Source organism: Diaporthe batatas (genome assembly GCF_019321695.1).
Source record: "Diaporthe batatas strain CRI 302-4 chromosome Unknown Contig00001, whole genome shotgun sequence".
NCBI classification, from domain to species: domain Eukaryota; kingdom Fungi; phylum Ascomycota; class Sordariomycetes; order Diaporthales; family Diaporthaceae; genus Diaporthe; species Diaporthe batatas.
In genome coordinates, this window is record NW_025408548.1 from 4,225,070 (window position 1) to 4,246,198 (window position 21,129).

The window sequence follows — 21,129 nt, forward strand, 5'->3', positions numbered from 1 at the left end:
CTCTGCTAACCTTAAACGTGATTCACATTGTGCACTTTTTGCGGACAGCCTGCTCAGGCTTGGGATCCTACAACCAGAAAGGAGGCCAAGGCCAGGGATTTGGTGTATTTCTGGAGGGGGGGCAAGCCAGGGGATGTCAGCGGCTCAGTGTGTAGTGTACTGTGTGATGATCTGGACAAGATTGAGCACGAATTGAGTTTGAGTTTGATTTGGGACGGTTGTTGGACAGAGGGCTGGTTCAGCGGAAGGGAAAAGGTTCTTGTAATTGGCCTATCACGTCGCAGAGGTGGTCTTCTTGCGTCCTGAGTGGTTGGCAAGCTGCGATGCCCAGGAGAGTGGATGCAAAGGCGCACTTCAGGGCTGGGGTTTGCTGGTTGGCGCACAGCTGGCTGGCTCACTGTGCACCGATAGGCAATGGCCTCAGTCACAAAGGGCTGTGCCGAGGTGCCCAACGTACACTCAGTACATAGGCTATCGTACAAGATATTCTTAGACGGTGAATTGTGGAGCACCGAGGGAACATTGGCCCACTCTGGCAGTGTGATGCTCGCCCAGCCGGTGGAGCAGACGGCCAGGGAAAGGCCATTGTTCAGGGCTGAGACATTGTTGATGGAGTAGCGCACGTGGGCAGGTGGGCGGCCGAGATGGGCGGCCGAGATGGGCGGCCGAGATGGACACAGCCATCTCCTCGTGGGTTGCACCGGGGCTTTTCCGGGGCACACCCTCATTCTTGTTCTTCGTCTCTCGGCAGTTGCCTCCCCACAAACCGGATCATGTCTGTGCGGTTCCACGGTGAGGTCATGGGTCGAGGTGAGGAGGGATAGTTGGGATGGAAGGCTGGCGGAGGGCGAGTCGAGCCTGCGGAGCCTGGGGCGGGGGGCGGGTTCGAGTTATGCGCCTCAACTCTCAAGAGCAGCAGAGGAGGCTTGACAGTTGACAGTTGACAGATGACAGATGACAGATGGAGGAGGGGTCCGTCTCCGGACAGTGCCCTCGCCGTGGACGAGGACTGGCCACACTAGTGCGGAGGATTTCGCAAATGGCAGGCGGGTGGCTCGGGCGGAGTGGGGAGTGGGGAGTGGGGAGGAAGAGGAGCACACCAGTGACCAAGTGGGCAGCAGGCCAAGGAGCCGCTTCGATCTTTTCAGTATACACCGGCCTGGAGGAGGAACGAACCAATCCTCCATCAACTTCTCAACTTGCACGGCTTGGCAGATCCTTCCTGCTGTGGTGTTAGGGGGGAGGAATGATATCTCGCGGGAACATGGGTTGACAGGCGAACTGCCCTTTCTGTCACCCCTGCCGGGCTCGCATGATTGCATCTTCTCCACAGTGCCTGCTGCCCAGGACGCCCTAGCTCGCCCAGCACAGCTGGCTTCGATCCCCGTGGACCTGCAGTGACCGGTCCGGAGGCCCTAACTGCGTAGGGCCTGGGCCTTGGGGCCTGGGGGCCTGGGGGGCCTTGGGGCCTGGAGCCCCTTTGTGGGACACTACCGTTCGTTGGTTGGTCCTGTTACGTTGGGTGAGGTCATGTCTGTCCAAGACCATCCTACACTACATCCTGGCATCCCCCAGCAGACGGCGGACGTCCTACACTACATACTATGTACCTAGGTACCCAGGCACCCAGGCACCCAGGCAGCTGGGGATCCCCCGTCCACGGCCACCAGCCAGACTGCCAGCGGGGGCCCCGCCTTGCCCGTTTCGAGCGACGAGACCCTGCTGAGCCTGTCGAATGGGTACGCGGGATGCAGATTCTTTCCCGCTTCACCACCCAGTCTGGCCACTGCTACGCAGCAGGCCTCGCGGCACCCCGGTCGCACCCGGGGCCCCTGCCCCGCCCCCCAGCCTGTGAGCATGCAGGCCTTGCGAGCCTTGGGAACCTTGGGACCGTCATCTCCCTTGCGCCTGCAGCTACCGTCCTGCCTCCGCGTCCGCCGCCGCCGCCCACCCTTACACCAGATCCGCCTTTCGTCCTTCGTAAATACCACTGCCCTGCCCTCCCCCCCCACCACCTCGCAGCACCTCTTCTATGATGGGTTCGTGCTCTCTCCCGACTCTTTTTGGCACCGGCCGACTCGGAACCCACCCATCTTTCGAGAAATATCCCGGCCCCGCCATTATGTGAACGGCCTTTGCCACCCATCACCAAGTATACATAGTCTCGGCCATCTACAGAACCTGCCAACCCACCTGGCAAATCGTCGCCCTCAACCACAAGTGTCTGTGTGGCCCGGAGCCTCCACCCCCGGCTGTCGTCAGGCGGTCGAACCAGCCACCATGACTACCAACGTCAGCGAGCTCGCGTGCCCCAGTGTGTTCCTCAACGAGCTGCAGTTTGGAGATGGCGGATGTACGCTGGACTCGCCCTGTGGTCTTGGGGGGCTCTTTTGCTGACTTGTACACGCAGTCGTCGAGGGCCGGTTATGTATGAACCGGACGGGCATCTCGTGCTGTCTGCCCTGTCCCATGACAGAGTGGGCCTACCCGGACAGCTTCGAACCCATGAGCACCGCGGCAAATTGGGTCGCGGTGGCGAGCACGGTTTGCTGCTTGTTCTTGCTCCTGTCTTGGGCCTTCCTACCCATCGAGAAGACGCACCGCCACTATCTCAGCATCTGCCTGACAGTCGCCGTGGTCTCCATGAACCTCGGTTTCGTCATCCCCCTGGCGGGAAGGCCCGAGCAGTGCTACGACGCCATCACGCCAAACGACATGCAGACGAGCTCCGTGTGCGCCGCCTCGGGCACATTCCTCATCATCGGGGGCTGGGCTGCTGTGCTCTGGATCTTCCTTAGGGCGCTGTCCCTTCACCTCCAGATTTGCTGGCAGGTCGTGGTCGGCCGTAACTTTATGTGGTTCTCGCAGGCTGCAGGATGGGGGCTCCCGGCCATCGGCATCATCCTGGCCCTGACCCTGAGCGGCGTCTCGTTTCGGTTCGGAGCCACCTGCCACATCAACCACCAGAACAGCCTCGCAGATCTGTGGATCCCCCTGCTTGTCCTCGCCGGCGCCACAATCATCATCCAGTTCGCGACTTTTGGCTACTGCATCAAGGTGTACCTCGCATCCCTGGCTGACAACAATGCTACCACCGAGAACTCGGCAGGCCTGCCCTCCTACTCCAACAGTATCCGCACCATGACGCCACGCCAGGCATACCGCCGGATCCGCCGTGTTATCCAGCTCCAATGGCGCGGGATTGCCATCGTCCTGATCATCATTGCCGACGTCATCTTCTTCGCCGTAGTCTTTGTGTTCCAGGACAACACGATCGAATCCGTCAAGCGAGACCCCTCGATTGCGCTGCCCTGGATTGCCTGCATCACCATAAACGACGGGGACAAGAACAAGTGCCTAGACCAGGCCGGCACTATAGCCGTAGACATGGCTACCGTTGGGGCCGTCTTGATGCTCTTGGCTGTACGTCCACCGCAGGAAAACCCGCCCCTCACTTCCATCCTGAAACCCACAGACAAGCTGACACCGGGGCAGATGAATGGTTTCTGGCTGCTCATGTTACTTGGGCGCTGGTCAATGGTGACCGCGTGGCTGGACCTCCTGGGCCGCCGCCCTGCCGCCAAGCGCGAGTTTGTGTCAGTTGACGCAAGGCTGGACGACTTGAAGATGAATACAGACCCACGTTCGTACGAGATGCTATCCCGGGACTCCGGGAAGAATTACATGGACGAAATGGTAACACCGGACACAGTTCGAGAGGGTCCGATCTATCCTCCAATAAAAAGTTACCTCGCCTCGACCGCGAGCCCCACGATTGACAGCCCCGAAATGAGCTCGGGCCGGCGGACACCGGATTATTTTGGACCCCAGGCACGGTATCAGCCGCCTGTGAGGTCCTTCTCCAGCCCAAGGCCGCCCACGCGAGAAGGCCAGGGTTCGCAGGCTGGCTGGGACGCGGCCGCAGCAAGACAATACTCGCGAAGCCCACCGCCAACGGGCCAGTACTCGCAGAGCCCACCGCAAACGGCACACCAGCAACACCACCAGCAGCAAAGCTACGGCCAGCAGGACATGAACCCCCTGGGGATGAACAGGATATGAGAGAAGAGACCGGGCGAGGGCGTGGGCGAGAGCGCAAACAATGCGCTCACGTGCCTGCCATTCCCGCAACTGCAACATTCTACCATTCCTGTCCCAACCCTGGTTGCCTTGCCCGCGAGCTCGACGACACACACACACACACACACACACACACACCGTTACCGTCATTCAGCACTGTGCATGCAGGTTTGGTCGACGGGCCACGGGGTATTTCGCTTGATCGAAGTTCAAGTTATTTTACTGGCGCCAATATGAGCTGGTTCACAAGGAGATCTGCCTCTACCCGGCTGTGTAACAGTGCAACAGAGGGATGGCGCCGCCGTGGATCTGTTAATGGCGACATCGATTCGGGCAACAACATATGTTGGGCAGAGGACTGAAAGGATGCAACGGATGCAACTGTGTGGGGGGGGGAGGCATGCCGCCCCCGCCCCCCTTCCCGCCCACAAAAACTTACACTCGAGTGTCCCTGTCTTGAGATCAGTTAAGCAAAGTCACGCTTTTAGGAGCAACAAAGCAGGGACGACCTGAAGGGACTACAGATCTGAGGATGGCATCGGGCAATTAATATGTGCGAGGGGCGGCAGAGAACCATGTGCTGCCGTATAATGATTGTGACACAACCGCGGGGGTGCCGGGCAGATGATCAATCCTGGTAGCAATCCTGGTAGCAATCCCCCTCCCTGGGGGTGGTCGCGTGCTCCACGGGCTCCGAAGTGGCCGAGGGCACGTAAGGCGGAGAGAGGGATGGAGGAGCGTGCTGTGAGAGAAGGAAGCGCTAGAAAAGGATACCCAACTTGAACTACTTGTACATTTTTTTTTCCCCCGATCACCGATCATGTTGAGCCCACCCGCAGTGATGGGCTGGGGCCGGGGCTCGCAGGCAGGGATTGGCTGTCTGAGCTCAGCAGCGAGCTAAGGAGGGGGGGGGAGGTCCGAGATGATTAGGTAACTCGTGTCCGTCCCAGCCGACCCTGCCGACCCTGCCGACCTGGCCTCTGCTTTCCGTGCCCTTCTCAACGCCGGTGGTTGGCAGTCATCTCCATACCGAGCCTTCCGTCGAGCAGCCCCTGCTCGGGATTCGAGCACCCCTGCAGGCCCAGTTGCATGAAATCACGAGCACTGCTCTTCCGCCTCACCCGCGCGCAGATGCGCCCTCTCCGCGGCCAGCCGTGCTGCCCAGTAGTAGTATAAGGCCGAGGGCCAGCACCGCTCCCGCCGCCATACGCTGCCCTCGGACAGACAGAGACATGGCACATGCGCCCACCCCTTGAGAAGATCCCGTCCGACCCCGTCCGACCCCGTCCGACCCCGTCCGACCCCGTCCCGAACCAAAAAGACCACCCACAGCCCGCTCACCCGGCCGATCCAGCTCGATGAGGTCAGCAGCGTGGTTCGAAGCCAAACCCTCCCGAATGTTCCTCCTCCTCTCGGTCCTCCTCCTCGGGGGCTTCTTCCACTTCCTCTGGAGAGCAGAGGCGTCCTCCAACGAGCCCTGGATACCCGACCCCGGCGCCCGCCTCTTTGCCCAGCAGCCCCTTGTGCCGCCCGCCCCCGACACGAGCATCACCACCTACTCCCTGCCCCTGCGCACCAGGGGCCGCGACATTGTGGACGCCAATGGCCGCCGCTTCCAGCTGGCCAGCGTCAACTGGTACGGCGCCTCCGACGAGCTGTTCGTCCCCGGCGGCCTCGACGTCCAGCACCGCTCCGTCATTGCAAAGACGATACGCAAGCTGGGCTTCAACAGCGTGCGGATGCCCTACGCCGACGAGCTGGTCATCCGCAACCCGCCCATCCTGCCCCACCTGCTGACCGCGAACCCGGACCTGGTCGGCCTGCGCGCCATGGACGTCTTCGAGGCCTGCGTGCGCGCCCTGACCGACGAGGGCATCGCCGTCATCATCAACAACCACATCACACACGCCACCTGGTGCTGCGGCGCCGACCCCTGCGACGCCGGCTGGGCCAACGACCACCTCGGCCCGCTGTGCCGCGTCAAGCAGACCGAGGAGGAGTGGATACAACACTGGGAGGCCGTCATGGCCCGCTTCCTCGACGACCCCTACGTCATCGGCGCCGACCTGCGGAACGAGGTGCGCGGCGTCTGGGGCACCATGTCGTGGGACAGGTGGGCCACCGCCGCCGAGCTGGCCGCAAACAGGCTGCTGAGGCTGAAGCCGGACTGGCTGATGATCGTGGGCGGCACCGAGTCGGGCAACGACCTGTCCGGGGCGCGTTCGCGGCCCGTCAGGCTCGACGTCCCGGAGAGGGTGGTCTACAGCGCGCACGTGTACGCGTGGTCCGGCTGGGGCAGCATGGAAGGCCGGTTCTCGAGGCGGGCCTACCCTTCCTTTGTCAGGGCCATGCAGGCGAACTGGGCGTACCTTATCGAGGACGACATCGCCCCCGTCTGGATCGGCGAGTTCGGCGCGCCACAGCACCCCGGCCAGGGCGACGCCAACTACTGGGTCAACCTCTTGCGCTACCTCAAGGAGATCAATGCCGACTTTGGCTACTGGGCCATCAACCCGCGCAAGCCAAAGGACGACAAGAAGGAGACGTACTCGCTCGTCGAGGATGACTGGGTGACGCCGGTGCTGGACTACCGGATGCGAGACATGTCAGAGCTCATGCGGGCCTAGTGCGCCCGCGACGCGCTGGGCTTCACGGTCGCCGTGGCGCAGGCATGAGAGACGGATCAAGCCGGTACGGCAAGGCAGGGCATGCACATTGCTTGCTGCAACGGCTACACGTTGGCTAGTTGAGCTTTTCCGAGTGGTGTCATCCTATCAACAAGTTGTTTTGTTCCGCGAGGCGTTGGGTTTTTTAGTCGGCTGGTAACTTGGGGCACAAATGCATTTATTTATAAGACCTCGTATCCCATGGGAGAGGGCGCAAAAGCAAATCATAGAAACGCTCATGATTGGCCGGTCTTTTACGGGGCAGCTGTTGGATCCGGGGGGGAAGGGGGTGGAAGGGATGCACCGGTGTCCTCTGGAGCTTTGGCCGGTGTCTATCTTGCCAGGGCTACATTTGTACAAGGTGGAAATTGCAGTCAACAATAACCATCATAGACAACTGTGGCACGTTTTACTTGGGCAGGCTACACCGTAAAAGCTGCCCCCTATCTACCGGTCAGTACCGCAAAGATCTTGAGGATTGATAGACTAGAGAGTAGCTGGTGTATCTGTTATGAATTGCTCGGGTATCTGCTACGTAGGTGTACAGTGTGTCTGTTCTAGCTTCCCATAGGACACGACCCTATAGCACGTCCCTCTCACGGGATATCCTCCTATGGCACAACCTCCTCTAGTATATATCTCACATCCCGGAGAAACATCTTACTACGGCAGAACCTCTTATAAAATGACCTATTATACAATAAACTCTTGTAGGATGAGCTCCTGTAAGACAATATAGTATTACAGTGGTGAAAGCTACAAGGCTCTGTTGCGTGCGTTGTATGCTTTACAGTCATACTGAAGGTGATTTATGGTGGGTTGAGGCCTACCAAGCAGCCTTCCCTTCAAACTGACGAGTCCGAGTCGTCGTCTGGGTCGCCACCCTTGGCCTTGTGCATCCTGCGCGAGTACACCCTCGACCCGGCAAAGTTGTTCCAGGAGCCCGTTTCTCCCTGATCCCGTTTGACGATATCATACTGCATGACCGTGTGGTCTTGATAATTGAGTACCAGCCTCCATCTTTTCGGCGAATCCGGCTCAATCCACCGCGTGCGTCCCTTCCGCACCTGCTGGCGCCGCCGCAGTTCGATACCTTGCGAGTGGGGCTCGGGTATTGGCGAGACCGCTATACCCAACAGACAGACAAAGGGGCGCTCAGAAGTCTCCTCCTCGTCCTGGAAAGGCAGTACGGCATCAACACGAAAGGCACGCCTCGGGGTTGCGCTGTCCGCATGTGTGTCCGCATGTGGAGGCTTTGTGAGCGTGACGAGTGCGACGCGTCCACACATTGAGCCAACAATCACAAGATGAAGCTCCGGGATAGTGAGGAGCATGCTACACCTCTTGCCAAAGGCCATGTCCCACGGAGCCTCAGCGCCGCTCATGTTGACGTTGTCCAGCACACTGTAGTTGTTAGTGCCCGCTTGAAATGCCAAGAGGGACAGAGCACAACCAGGCATGGGCATCGGGCGCTTACTGATGGCACACAACACCAGTGTCTGTCTCGGCCAGGGACAGCATCTCAAAGTCCTCCTCGTTGAATCGCAGAAAACTGATATCCTGCAACAGATCTTGGCCACCCCACTGCTGAGCGTTCTGCCGGAACTGACCGATGTTGAGGGGCACATGGAGGCCGTGTGCTCGCCTTGCCGCGCCTCTGATCCCGGCAAACTCAACCAGCAATTCGGGCGTGGCAGGTTCGGCGAAGTGAGCACCCGAGTAGGGCACTACCGTCATGGCCAGACCCACATGGTGGGCTTCGTCGAGATGGATGCCGTCGTTGGGGCCGTACACAGGATGCCAGATATCATCGGACAGAGGCGGCGTGATGGTGGCTGGTTCCTCGAAATCCACCAGGGAAAAGGTGTCCCTGGAGATGCCGTCGGTGTCCTCACTGTAATCCTTAAACTCGTAAGCGGCGATGCGATGTTTATGCCGCCTTGAGGCGGCGTCGTACCAGACTTCTGACATGCATCTCGATGTGTCCTGCCAAGCACCACGAGTTGTCTTGGCTCTGTAGACACACTTGTGTGGTTGTAGGCCCAGGGCTGCGTGGACCGTTTTGGTGGGCAGCAGCTGCGCATCAGTGACAGCTAGCAAGTTCCACCCGCGGACCTGTCTATACCGCCTGCCGCTCGGGAGCTGCACATTATGGGGGGGTATCCTGATGGGTTTCCGAGCAACTTGCCAGATGTCAGCAACATAGAGATATCCGTTTATGTCAATGGCAGCAACCCGGGTGGCGTTCCCATGGGCATCGTCGCAGAATGCAATGCTTGGCATATTGCACGCCTCTACCCCAAAGGATAGCACGATTCTCCAGGTCCGCCGCCGTGCCTGCAACCTCTGTTTAAGCATGCAGATTTGTTGTGTCGCTTCGTTGGCCGTCGTCTCGGTTTGTCTGATATGGCCTTCGCACTTGGAAGCACATCTATGGCCGACCTTGACCGCATCCCTGGGGCTGGTCAGTGCGAACGCGAACACGGTCACCTCGTGGCAGTTTGACGAAACCGCTATCAAGCGGGATTTCTCGTGGACAGCCAGCCCCCAGGCTGACGCGCCGACGTTTTCCGAGAAGAAGTGCCTCAGGTGTGGCTGCCGTGGTACCTTGTCTGCCGGTTGTCCACCGCCGCTGGCCTGGGCCCGGCCTCTCCTCGCACACTGGACCCTCTGGATGTGTTCCGCAACGGTGGCTGTGTACCAGGCTTGAACATCGCCGTTGTCCCTGCTGACAACGACCACCTCCTGGTCCCCCAGGCCCCCCACGACCATGTGGTTGATCTCGTGTGCGCAGCGGGGGTTGATATCGCCGGCGACGTGTGTGGACATTCCAGTCTTGCTCATGTTTGGGTCAAGTATCGCGAGGGGCTCCCCCAGCGCGACCTTGACACCTCGACCGAGGCGGTAGACTTGCACGAAGCCCTTGTATGCCACAAGATACAGGTCATAGTGCTGAGAAAGCGCCGTCAGGTTCATGCGTGCTCTGGCAACGCGAGGGAAGTCGTCCCACTGGCCGGAGAAGCCTTGCGGATACGGAACATTCTCATGATCGCGGAGCATGTCCGAGATCTCCTCCCGGCACTCGAATCCGAACCGATCCTCTGCCTTCTGTGAGCCGCGATACTTGACCGTATATCCTGGAACGAAGCCCCTGCCCGCGCCTGGCTGGCCATTGGCAGCTGGCATGCTGAGTTCTTCCAAGGATAAAAACAGCTATTTTTCGGGTGATGAGGATGGCCAGCTCATCCGAGACATGCTCCTGTGGTGTCCGACAGCCTTGTATCCTCCCATGGGAGGGCCTCCTACGGGATGGCCTTCACTTTGACAGGCTCCTTTGTAATACCACGGCGTGACCTCTCGATTGGCCTTGCGAGGGACAGCCTCCTATAAGATGATGGACAAGACGCCCTCAGACAGGCTCGAGAGGCCGTAATGTACGGAATGGAGAAGACAGACAGACCAACTGTGACGAGGTTGCAGGAGATGGCCCATCTGGCCCGCCTCTGGGCAGACAGCATGGGAGGGGATCTTTATCGCGATAAGACCCCACCCACACTTGTGACAACACGGCGCCAAATCCCTGTCGAGCCCAAAGCTATTATTCTCGAGCCTTCGGCCCGTGGACGATGACCGTCCCACCAGAGGCCACGACAGGGCTGAGTGAGACAATGACAAGGCTGAGTGCGACAACGACAGGGCTGTGTGCAACGCACGGCCACCTGACGTTCAAGTATCTGGCCTGGTCGAGAGAGCCGCGGAAAGGATGATTGCAGGCCGTGCTCCAACGCCGCCGCCCTGCAGATGGGCAAGCAGCTGGTGGGCAAGCAGCAGAGCGCTGTCCAGTCCATCCCCGCCACCTGGAAGTGGACATGTTGTGGAAGACTTGAGCTGGGAAAACGCATGCTGACAATGGGCAACAGCTATTCCAACACCGACGTCAGGCTGTCCTTGCACAACAGGCCATCCAAGTGTGGGCCTGGAGAGGGCCCAGCCGCTGCCGGCAAGGATTGCCAAGCCGGGACCCCCACAGCTCAGTCCCCACGATGATCTGGACGTCGACTTATCAAGCTGGCCGCGCCATGGCAGATCGGGTCCAGCTCATAGTGTAGAATGCCCCGGGTGGGTGACGAGTGGCTCTGACCTTTATCTCTGGCCGCCCAGGCGCGAGTGAAGAGGCTGAGGCCGGACTAGCGGTACGGAGCAGATAAGGAAGCCAGCCCTCAGGCCTAGCCGCCCCAGGCTGCCAGGCTGCCAGGCTGCCTAGCTGAAGACAAGAAGAGACTGCAGTACCGTGTACCGGCGCTCTGGATTTCAGATGCACGCACCCAGGCACCCAGGCACCCAGGCCTGCAGGCGGTCTGGCCGATCTCCTGCAGCCGATCCAGGCTGTGGGGGGTGGGGTGCTGCATGTCTGTCTCGTCTTGTGCTTGTGTGCGCCCGACATGACCCCAGCTCCCATGACCCCCAGCTCCCAGGACCCCAGCTCCCCCGGCCAAGAACCAGAGGCTGCCGACCCGCCCCCGAGGCATTGGCTGCACTAGCGACAGCCGACCGCCTCCCCTGCTTTGTTTTGCAGGGTTGTCCTCCCGAGATAAGGACATCCTCCCTCCTTGGCATACCGTAATTGTCCAATATAATCGGACGGGCAGGATGGGCCGGTCAACTTGCGTGGTGGTTGCTCCTGATATCTTGTTTGGAGGGGGGGGCGGGGGGGTTCAGACAGGGGCGCAACGACTACACAATGCACTTCTTGGCCATTTTTACCACCGACCTGCTTCATTGCGCTGACAATCGTGGTTTCGGAGTTGGCCTTCCTTGGTACTGTGTACGGAGTAGCGCTTCGTGCGGCACTGGCCCGTGTCCCGAGTTCAAGACAAGGTCGTTTCTGCAAAAGCCTGGCCAACGGATACATCACTCTGGATATCGGGGTCGATGTGTGTGCAGACATCGCTCCAGCGGTTGTGGGGGGACAAAATGGGTATAATTGAAATCGTCCTAGACAAAAATCCGCGCTGTCCCCGTGAAAAACCCTCGGCAATGGTTGACCGAGAATGGTCCACCTGCTCGAGTGGTGAAAGGCACGAGCCTGAAAGCACAAGCACCCACTCGAACTTTTGTAACCCCTGCTTCGATGAGTCCGCCGAAAAAGCAAAACAAAGATGAGAACACACAAAGCCCAACCGCGCCCGATGCCAAGTAAAATCCATCCCAGGTGTTCTCTATCCTTAGGCACGCTGCTCCAAACCGAATGACCAATCTTCTCTCAAGTATCATCACGTATTATTAAAAAAAAAAAAAAAAGCCGAACAACGAAAATCAAACACACGAACTGCCCTTTATTGCGGCCTGTCGTTGTTGGACCTCTCGTTGATCGACCGCTCGTTGTTGGATCGATCCGACGACCCGACAGCCCGCTTCTCAGCCTCCTCGCTGCCCCTGGAGGCCGAGGCGGTGCCGTTCGCCAACATTTGGTGCTCCTCGATGCCGTGTTGAGGGACCAGGCCGACGCCATCAATACGTTGCTCCTGTTGCGCAGGTGTCCAGGCCAGGAAGTCTCGGCGGACCTCGACGTAGTCGTAGGCTGTTGGCACGGCCGCGTCAGCATGATTATCCATGAGGGGAAGGAAGGGTAACACCAGGGGGTTCTTGACCCGTGAGGAACACATACCGAACTCGCCGTGCTGGTCGTCGTCCATACCCAGCAACTCAGCCTCCTCGCTGGCCCGGAGCTTCAGCCCAGGGATGAGATCGATGATCTTGGCAATGATGGCGGACACTACAAAGGCATAGCCTGAGCATGCCACGACGTACGCGATCTGGATGTACAGCTGCTTGTAGTTGTGGTCAAGCCAGCCGCCCGTGATGACGCCGGTGTTGACACCATCCAGGCCGATGATGTATCCGGCGCCAAAGAGAGCGTTGAAGATGAGACCCACGATACCGCCGATGCCGTGCTCGGCAAAAACATCCAGGGAGTCGTCGATTCCGACCAGGAACTTGATCTTGGTGCCAAAGTTACAGCACACACCGGTAACCACACCGAGGACGACAGACGCCCACGGCGGGATGAAGCCAGACGCTGGGGTCGCGGCCACGAGGCCGGAGATGGTACCCGAGCACCACCCGACGAGGGACCATTTCTTGGCCAGGCGGAAATCGAGGAGGCACCAGGTCATGGCGGCGAACATGGCGGTCAGACACGAGTTCCAACAGGCCATGGTGGCGCGGAGGTTGGCACCAAAGGCGGAGCCCCCGTTGAAGCCGAGCCAGCCGAACCAGAGGAGGATGGTGCCCAGCAGGATCAGGGAGATGTTGTGGGGGCGGAAGTTGAGCATCATCTTCTCGTTCCGACGCCCGAGGACCCAGGAGTAGGCGAGGGCCGACATGCCGGAACCGATCTCGACGGGGCCGCCGCCGGCGTAGTCAAGGACGCCGTAGTTGAAGGCCCAGCCGTTGACGTTCCAGACCCAGCAGGCGATGGGGCAGTAGACGAGGGTGGCCCAGAAGAAGGTGAAGACCATGGCTGGGAGGACGCGGCCGCGCTCGGCGGTGGCGCCGACAACGAGGGCGCCGGTGACGGCGCAAAACTGCATCTGGTAGAAGGAGTACAGGAGCTCGGGGATCAGGGGCGAGCCCGGCGAGGGCATGGCGAGGGTGTTCATGAGGCCGAAGTGGTGTAGGTCGCCGATAAAGCCGTTGGTGGCGACAGAGCTGAAGGCGAGCGAGTAGCCCCAGAAGTACCACTGGAAAATGATTACAGAGAAGGACATCATGACGACCCAGATCATGGAGAGGGCGGATTTCCTTCGAGCGAGGCCGGAGTAGAGAAAGGCAATGCCGGGCATCATGATCAAAACCATGCACGAGGCCACGATGATGAAGGCCTGGTCGCCGGACTGGTACCACTGGTTCAGGTTCTCGGTGGCTATGTGAGGGACCGTCAGCTACACTTGACCACCTCCATCAACGACAAGGACAACGACGGCAGCGGCAGCGACAGCAATGCCGAGTCCTCTTTGGGGGGGGGGGGAGGGGGAGCGTTTCGTCCGCTACACACCAGAATCACCACCGGTCTCCTCGTTGGTGCCATTGAAGACGGCCGGCGCCCCGATCCATGAGTACGACATGGTGCCGGGGGTGAGTGGGAGGTTTGCCTGCGGTGAAGCTGACAGTCTCTCGCGACTGGATTGTCGGCCCGGGGGAGGGGAGGGCGATGGCGGGTGTGAGGGCGGTGCCTGGGTTAGAAAACAGGTGTCGGGCAAGGTTCGCTTTCCCCTTTAGCTTTGTGGTATATCTGAGCGGGTCCGGAGAGCGGTTCGACAGAGCCAGGAGGGAGAGGACAAAAGACCAGGGCACGCCACGGGTGGTGGAGGAGGAAGCAGAGTAGTAATATATGAAAGCTAACAAGCTGGACCAGGCCTGCGTTTCTTGGTGATCTTGTGGATTTGCAGTGGGCCGGGAAGAAGAGTGATGCGTGGGAGACTCAGCACAGGGGGCCCTGGTCCCGATGCTGGGTGCAGGTCGTGAGGCTTGATCCAGGAAGGCGATAGGAAGAAAAGCCCCCGGGTTCTTTTCTGGCTCCTCCTGGGGGGGGGGGGGGTTCGGGCGTCCACAGTGAAGCAGCCCCAGCTACTGCGGTCGTAGTGCAGTCTAGGTGTGGTGCTGTGTACTCAAGTACCTAGGTACCGACGTACCCCGTCACCCCCGGCGGGCTGGGTCGGCGTGGGCGACGCAGAATTGGGTTGTGCGAGAGGCTACTGGGATAGAGCACATACTAGTACTCGGTAGGTGTGGGTTTGAACCAGTTGACGCTGCTCAGACAAGGTTCTGTGTGCAGACCTCCGAGTCTGCTTGCGACGGGGCCCGTCTGCCCTGTAAGTCCTTTGTGCCCCCTCGACCGCCGCTAGCCCTACTGCGCACTGCACAGCACTGGTAGTACAACTACATCGTACATAGCACCCCGTACCCCACGCCGTGTTGATGGCCACCCGCGACACGACGACCTCGACCCGCTGCACCCGTGCTCGAGCAGCCGTGCTCGAGCAGTCCTGTCCCCCGCCCGCCTCCCGTCCCGTACTACTAGTCGGCGGTCCAGGCACCTCACCAACTTGGCAGACTGGTCGGCGTCTGACTGATGGGTGGTGTGGTGGCGGGCCACGGGTGCGCTGCCCACTGCCGACATGGGAGAGGGGGACTCCGCAGGGACAGATGGCGAACCCCCGCGACGGGACACTGTCATAAGTGTAACAAATGGAATTGCGGTTGGGAAACGGCTTTGCTCCATGCAGTCAGGCATTGTGGTCATGCCCCTGCAGGTGTCAGGTACCGGCACCTCTGCTTCTGGCCTTTCAGAACAAGAGAAAACAGGCGGCATCGACAAGACCAAGGGGCCTGTGGGGGCTCGGCGACCGGGGGTGGTGGTGCCGGATCGGGCAAGGCGGGCTGGGCGGATGGCCATGGGCATGGGCATGGGCGTGGGCGTGGGCGTGGGAGTAGGCGTGGGCCAAAGTGCAAAGATCGGATGCCCATCGGCCAGGCTTGCCAGGGCTGGATCGTACGTACTGTGTGTACCGGTATGCATCACGGCCCTTTATCATCAGGACTGCTAATAATCAACGAGAGAGGTGGTTTGGGCTCCGGCCTCACCCGTCAGACCGCTCCCGTCTTGCCCGGCCAGGCCTGCAGGAACAGCACCCGGGGGGGGGGCCGGAGAGGCTGTCATGCACCAAGAGCTCTCATTTTCAAGGGTCCAGGCCAGCCATTGACGTCCTGCCGTGCTGACTGACGTCCTGAGCCCTGATGTCTCGGTCTGCCCCGGATCCCAAAACTGGGGACAGGGCTGAATCGGTTAGCAAACCATTTGTCCTTGGTGTTAGCAAGACTTGTCCGATGAGGCTCACTCGAGGCCGTGCCCAGTCGGCACTCCACATGTTTATCCTATCTCGTCCAGCCCTCGTATCTCCATGGAGATGATCGAGAGCATCCCGAAGTCATCCGCCGCCGCGAGCCCGTCACCACGTATCAGACAGAGCATCAAGTCAGGCAGAACTCCAGTGTCAGACAGATCAGTCATGGACTCATGCAGCACCCGCGTTGCAGCCTCGCCCGCGTCTCATCTCCGATGCCCGGCATCTCCCCAGCAGCGCAAAATTGTAAATCTCTTCAGCCACCCATGCCGATTCGACCTGGCCCCCGTTCCAGACAGCCAGACAGCCAGACAGCCAGGTCCCAAGAGCCTTGGCAAACCATCTGGGAGGCCCCGGGCGGCATGCCGGAGTCTCCCACCGTGCTGCCCACGCTGTTTTTATTTTTAAGGTTGCCCTTGGGCTTCATCTCAAGCACCCAAGACGGGGCGGATGGCCTGATCATTGAACCCAGTCGGGGTGCCCTGCCGGCCTCCCTCCTCCCCCCCTCCTCCAGACCCGGGTCGGGGCTTAGCAGGAAGTAATCTACATAGTGCACCTTGCCTCATGTACCCCAGCTTTGCCGCTCACCCTCGAGTGCCTCGTAGTGCCTCGCCGTTCCAAGTAGGCCCCCGGATAGGAGGGATAAAGAAACCTCCTGTCGGTGCCCACAGTAGCGTATACACTAGATATGGGAGGAGCAGGCCCCGGTCAGGTCGAAACAAGCTCTCGGGCTAATTGCAGAGGCGGGCCCTTGCCAAGAGATAAGGACCGCCGCGCCCCGGGTCCAATGAGCTGTCGTCAGATTTATCAATGCCTTTCTGTCACTCGCTTCAGGGGGGTCACCCGGATTCGGGCTTGGGCCCACTCCTGGGCCACTGCGGAGTGGGGACCCTCGGCTATCCCATCCGCCCTCACGACCCAAAAACCAAACTCAACTTCCCGCGCCCTGATCTCTACAGTAATCGCTAATCTTGTCGGTATTAGCTTTCACCAGATACTATGTACAACAAGGCCGGTTTCAACTCCCGCCGCCATTAAAATAGCCCTTAATATATTATAATATAGCCTAAAAAACTTATAAAGTAGGCTAATAGTATAATCTATTTTTTTTAAAACTTATAAAGCTATTATATTTATATTATTAATAATTATAATTTTTTATTTTATATATAACTTTTATTTATTATTAATTTATTTTTTTATTTTAATTATATAAATAAATTTTATTATTTAAATATAATATTATATATATATATATATAAATATTAAAAAAATATTATTAAAATTATAAATTAATTATTTATAAAATTAATTAATAAATTTAAATTTAAATTATTTTTAATTTAAATAAGTTTTTATATTATATTAAAATTTTTATAATTTTATTATTTTTATATTATTTAAATATAATTTTAATTTTTATAAATAATTTAATTTTATTATTATTTATAAATAATATTTAAATATAAAATAAAATAAATTTATAATTAAATATTTTATATTTTTAATAAATTAAAATTAAATAAATAATTTTTAAATTTTAAAAATATATTAAAAGTTTAAATTATTTATTTAATTTATTATTAAAAACTTTTATATAAAAATATTAATTTTATTATAAAATTTAAACTTTTAAATTAATTTTAAAAATAAATATAAATATATTATTATTTTAAAATTATAATTTTATTTTATAAATAAATTTTTATTAAAATTATTAAAAGATAATTATTTAATTTATTATATTATTAAATTATATAAAAATAAATTTTTATTTTTAAAAATATTATTATTTAATAATTAATATAATTTAAATAAAGTTAAAAATTATAAAATTAATTTAATAAAATTAATATTAATATTAATAAATTATAAAAAAGATTTTTAATTTTAAATTAATTTTTAAAATAAATATATAAAAATTATTTATATATATATTTTAAAGTTTAATTATTAATTTTAATAATAATTTAATTTTTAATAATTTTTAAATATATATAAAAGATTTTAAAAGTTATTTTATAAATAAATATTAATAATATATTTTAAAATCTTTTAAATATAAAACTAAAAACTTATAATTATAATTTTATAATTAACTTTTATTTAATTATATTATATTATTATAATTTTATTTAATTTTTAACTTTATTTAAACTTTTTAAAACTTTTTAATTTTAATATTTTTAAAAATTAAAACTTTATATTTTTAATTTTAATTTAAAATTTTTATAAATTTTAATATACTTTAAATTAAATTTATAATTTTTAATTTCTTTTAAAATATATTAACTATTTTAAATATTAATAATCTTTTTAAAATAAAAATTTATTTTTATATAATTATAAATTTAATTATTAATAATTATTTTTTTATTTATAATAAAGTTATTAAAATTATAAATTTAAATATTATATATAATAATAAAATATAATTATTTTATTTAATTATTTTTAATTTAATAATATAATAAGTTAAGTAATTATTTTAAATAATTTTATTTAATAAATATTTATTTAAATAAAATTAAAACTTTAATTAAAGAAATAATAATTTTATTTTTATTTATTTTAATTAATTTAAAAGTTTAAATTATATAATAATATTATATATAATATTTAATAATATTAAAATTAGTTTATAATTTATAATAACTTTAACTTTTATTAAATTAATAATATTAATTTAAATAAATTAAATATAGTTTAATATATTAATATAAAAATACTTTTAATAATTTTAAAATTATTATAAAAGTTTTATATAATAAATTTAATTAAGTTAATTTTTAAAATATATTATATATTATTTTAATATTTTTAAAGTATATTAATTATTTTAAATAATAATAATATTTTTAAAAATTAAAACTTTATATTTTTAATTTTAATTTAAAATTTTTATAAATTTTAATATACTTTAAATTAAATTTATAATTTTTAATTTCTTTTAAAATATATTAACTATTTTAAATATTAATAATCTTTTTAAAATAAAAATTTATTTTTATATAATTATAAATTTAATTATTAATAATTATTTTTTTATTTATAATAAAGTTATTAAAATTATAAATTTAAATATTATATATAATAATAAAATATAATTATTTTATTTAATTATTTTTAATTTAATAATATAATAAGTTAAGTAATTATTTTAAATAATTTTATTTAATAAATATTTATTTAAATAAAATTAAAACTTTAATTAAAGAAATAATAATTTTATTTTTATTTATTTTAATTAATTTAAAAGTTTAAATTATATAATAATATTATATATAATATTTAATAATATTAAAATTAGTTTATAATTTATAATAACTTTAACTTTTATTAAATTAATAATATTAATTTAAATAAATTAAATATAGTTTAATATATTAATATAAAAATACTTTTAATAATTTTAAAATTATTATAAAAGTTTTATATAATAAATTTAATTAAGTTAATTTTAAAATATATTATATATTATTTTAATATTTTTAAAGTATATTAATTATTTTAAATAATAATAATATTTTAAAAATTAAAATTTATTTTTATATAATTATAAATATAATTATTAATAAATATTATTTTAATTATTAATAATTATTATTTTAATTATTAATAATTATTATTTTAATTATTAATAATTATTTTTAAATTATTAATTATAATTTTTAAATTATATTAATTATTAAAATTATAAATTTAAATATTATATATAATAATAAAATATAATTAATTTATTTAAAATTATATTTTAATATAATTAAAAGTTATTTTAAAATAATTTTATTTTATAAAGTATAATAAATAAATAAAAGTAAGTAATTAAGTTTAAAAAATATATTAAGTTAATTAATTAATTATAAATAAATTAAAATAAAAATTTTAACTTTAAGTTTAAAAATTTATTAATTAAATTAATAATTAAATTAAATTTAATTAATTTATTTATATTTTTAAAAGACTTTTATAAATATTAAGTTATTAAAATAATATTTTTATTATAATTTTATTTAATTAAAAACTTTATTTATTAATAAAATAGTTTTAATTAAATTAAAACTTTATTTAAAATTATTATTAAATATATAATTATAATTTAATTAATTTAAATACTTTAAAAATATTTTAAATTAATATTTTTATAAATTATTTAAATTATTTAAATTTTAATTTTTAATAAATAAAATTAATTAAATTATTAATTATTTTTATATAACTTTTATTAATTAATAAATAGTTATTAATTATTTATTAATTTATATAAATTATTATTATTTAAATAATTAAAGTTATAAAATTATTACTTTTATATTATTTAAATAATTATTTATTTAATTATTTTAATAATTAATTTAATAAAATTAATTTAATAATTATTTTAATTATTATTTTAATAAACTAATTAATTATTTAATTAATAATTTAATTAATTATTTTAATAATTATTTTTATTATTATTATTTTAATATTTTATTTTATATATTTTTTTAAATATATAAATAATATATTTTAAAATTATTATAAATATATAAAATTAATATATTTATTATTTAATTAATATAAAACTTTATTATTTAATTAATATAAAGTTTATTTATTATATAAATTATTTAATTAATATTAAGTTTAATTTAATTAATAAATTTAAAAATTTAATAAGTTTAAAAAATTTTAATAAATATATAAAAATATTTTTATTATTAATATTTAAAAATAAAAAAATAAAATATTAATAATATTAATAATTAACTTAATAAATAATAATATTATATATATTTAAATATATATAATTAAATAAAATAAATTATAATAAATAAATTATATTATATTTTTATAAATTTAAAATATTATTTAATAAAACTTATAATTATTAATATTATTATAATTTAATAATAAAAATTAAAAGTTATATAAAAATAATTTTAATTAAAATATATTTATTAATTTATTTTTAAAAATATTATAATTATTTTTAAAACTTAATTAATTTATTTAAAACTTAATTATATTATTTAAAAATATTAATTTATTATTAAAAACTTAAATATATTATTTATTAAATTATTTTTATTATTAAAAGTTATTAATTAAAATAATTAAAATTTTATATATTATTATTATAAAAAATTAAATAAATAAAAATATTTATTTTAATTTAATAATTATAATTTTATATTTTTAAATAAATATAATAATTAATTAAAAAAGTTTTAAATAAATATATTTTTAATAAATTAATAAATAATTATAAATAAATTAATAATTACTTATAAATATTTAATTTAAATAATTATAAAAATATTTATAAAATTAATAATAATAATTTTTATAAATAATTAATTTTAATAAAATAATATTATTTAAATATTTATAATAAAACATTTTATTAAATTAAAATATTATTTATAATTATTATTTATAATTATTATTTATAATTATTATTTATAATTATTATTTATAATTATTATTTATAA

The 21,129-nt window shown here is 47.9% G+C and overlaps 4 protein-coding genes across 4 annotated transcripts; 2 read left to right on the top strand and 2 right to left on the bottom strand.

Annotated features, from left to right (window-relative positions):
* Positions 1–2,280: 2,280 nt before the first annotated feature.
* On the top strand, positions 2,281–4,062 carry KVR01_000157 (uncharacterized protein; the record flags this gene model as incomplete). Its single annotated transcript, XM_044784599.1, has 3 exons — positions 2,281–2,353; positions 2,411–3,423; positions 3,496–4,062. The coding sequence occupies 3 exons, from the start codon at positions 2,281–2,283 to the stop codon at positions 4,060–4,062; spliced, it is 1,653 nt and encodes a 550-aa protein (XP_044650106.1).
* Positions 4,063–5,365: 1,303 nt separating this feature from the next.
* Positions 5,366–10,428, bottom strand: KVR01_000137 (uncharacterized protein). Its single transcript, XM_044788327.1, has 2 exons — positions 8,224–10,428; positions 5,366–8,150 (listed from the first exon to the last, which is right to left on the bottom strand). Exons 1-2 carry the CDS (start codon positions 9,930–9,932, stop codon positions 7,592–7,594), a joined length of 2,268 nt encoding a protein of 755 aa, XP_044650086.1. The 5' UTR covers positions 9,933–10,428; the 3' UTR covers positions 5,366–7,591.
* KVR01_000069 (uncharacterized protein) lies at positions 5,439–6,707 on the top strand (the record flags this gene model as incomplete). The annotated part of the gene is made up of 1 exon (XM_044784456.1): positions 5,439–6,707. One exon carries the CDS (start codon positions 5,439–5,441, stop codon positions 6,705–6,707), a length of 1,269 nt encoding a protein of 422 aa, XP_044650018.1.
* A 1,277-nt stretch (positions 10,429–11,705) lies between the features above and the next one.
* On the bottom strand, positions 11,706–14,304 carry KVR01_000695 (uncharacterized protein). Its single transcript, XM_044794290.1, has 3 exons — positions 13,804–14,304; positions 12,415–13,671; positions 11,706–12,327 (listed from the first exon to the last, which is right to left on the bottom strand). Exons 1-3 carry the CDS (start codon positions 13,871–13,873, stop codon positions 12,083–12,085), a joined length of 1,572 nt encoding a protein of 523 aa, XP_044650644.1. The 5' UTR covers positions 13,874–14,304; the 3' UTR covers positions 11,706–12,082.
* Between the last annotated feature and the right edge of the window lie 6,825 nt (positions 14,305–21,129).

What these genes read in the sequence shown, in the direction of transcription:
- KVR01_000137 (XM_044788327.1), bottom strand. Translation starts at nt 9,932, where the DNA reads ATGCCAGCTGCCAATGGCCAGCCAGGCGCGGGCAGGGGCTTCGTTCCA. An exon ending in ACTGGTGTTGTGTGCCATCA is followed by an intron (nt 8,151 to 8,223) that starts GTAAGCGCCCGA and finishes TAACAACTACAG; the next exon opens with TGTGCTGGACAACGTCAACA.
- KVR01_000695 (XM_044794290.1), bottom strand. Translation starts at nt 13,873, where the DNA reads ATGTCGTACTCATGGATCGGGGCGCCGGCCGTCTTCAATGGCACCAAC. An exon ending in GGAGACCGGTGGTGATTCTG is followed by an intron (nt 13,672 to 13,803) that starts GTGTGTAGCGGA and finishes TCCCTCACATAG; the next exon opens with CCACCGAGAACCTGAACCAG. An exon ending in CGACCAGCACGGCGAGTTCG is followed by an intron (nt 12,328 to 12,414) that starts GTATGTGTTCCT and finishes CCGTGCCAACAG; the next exon opens with CCTACGACTACGTCGAGGTC.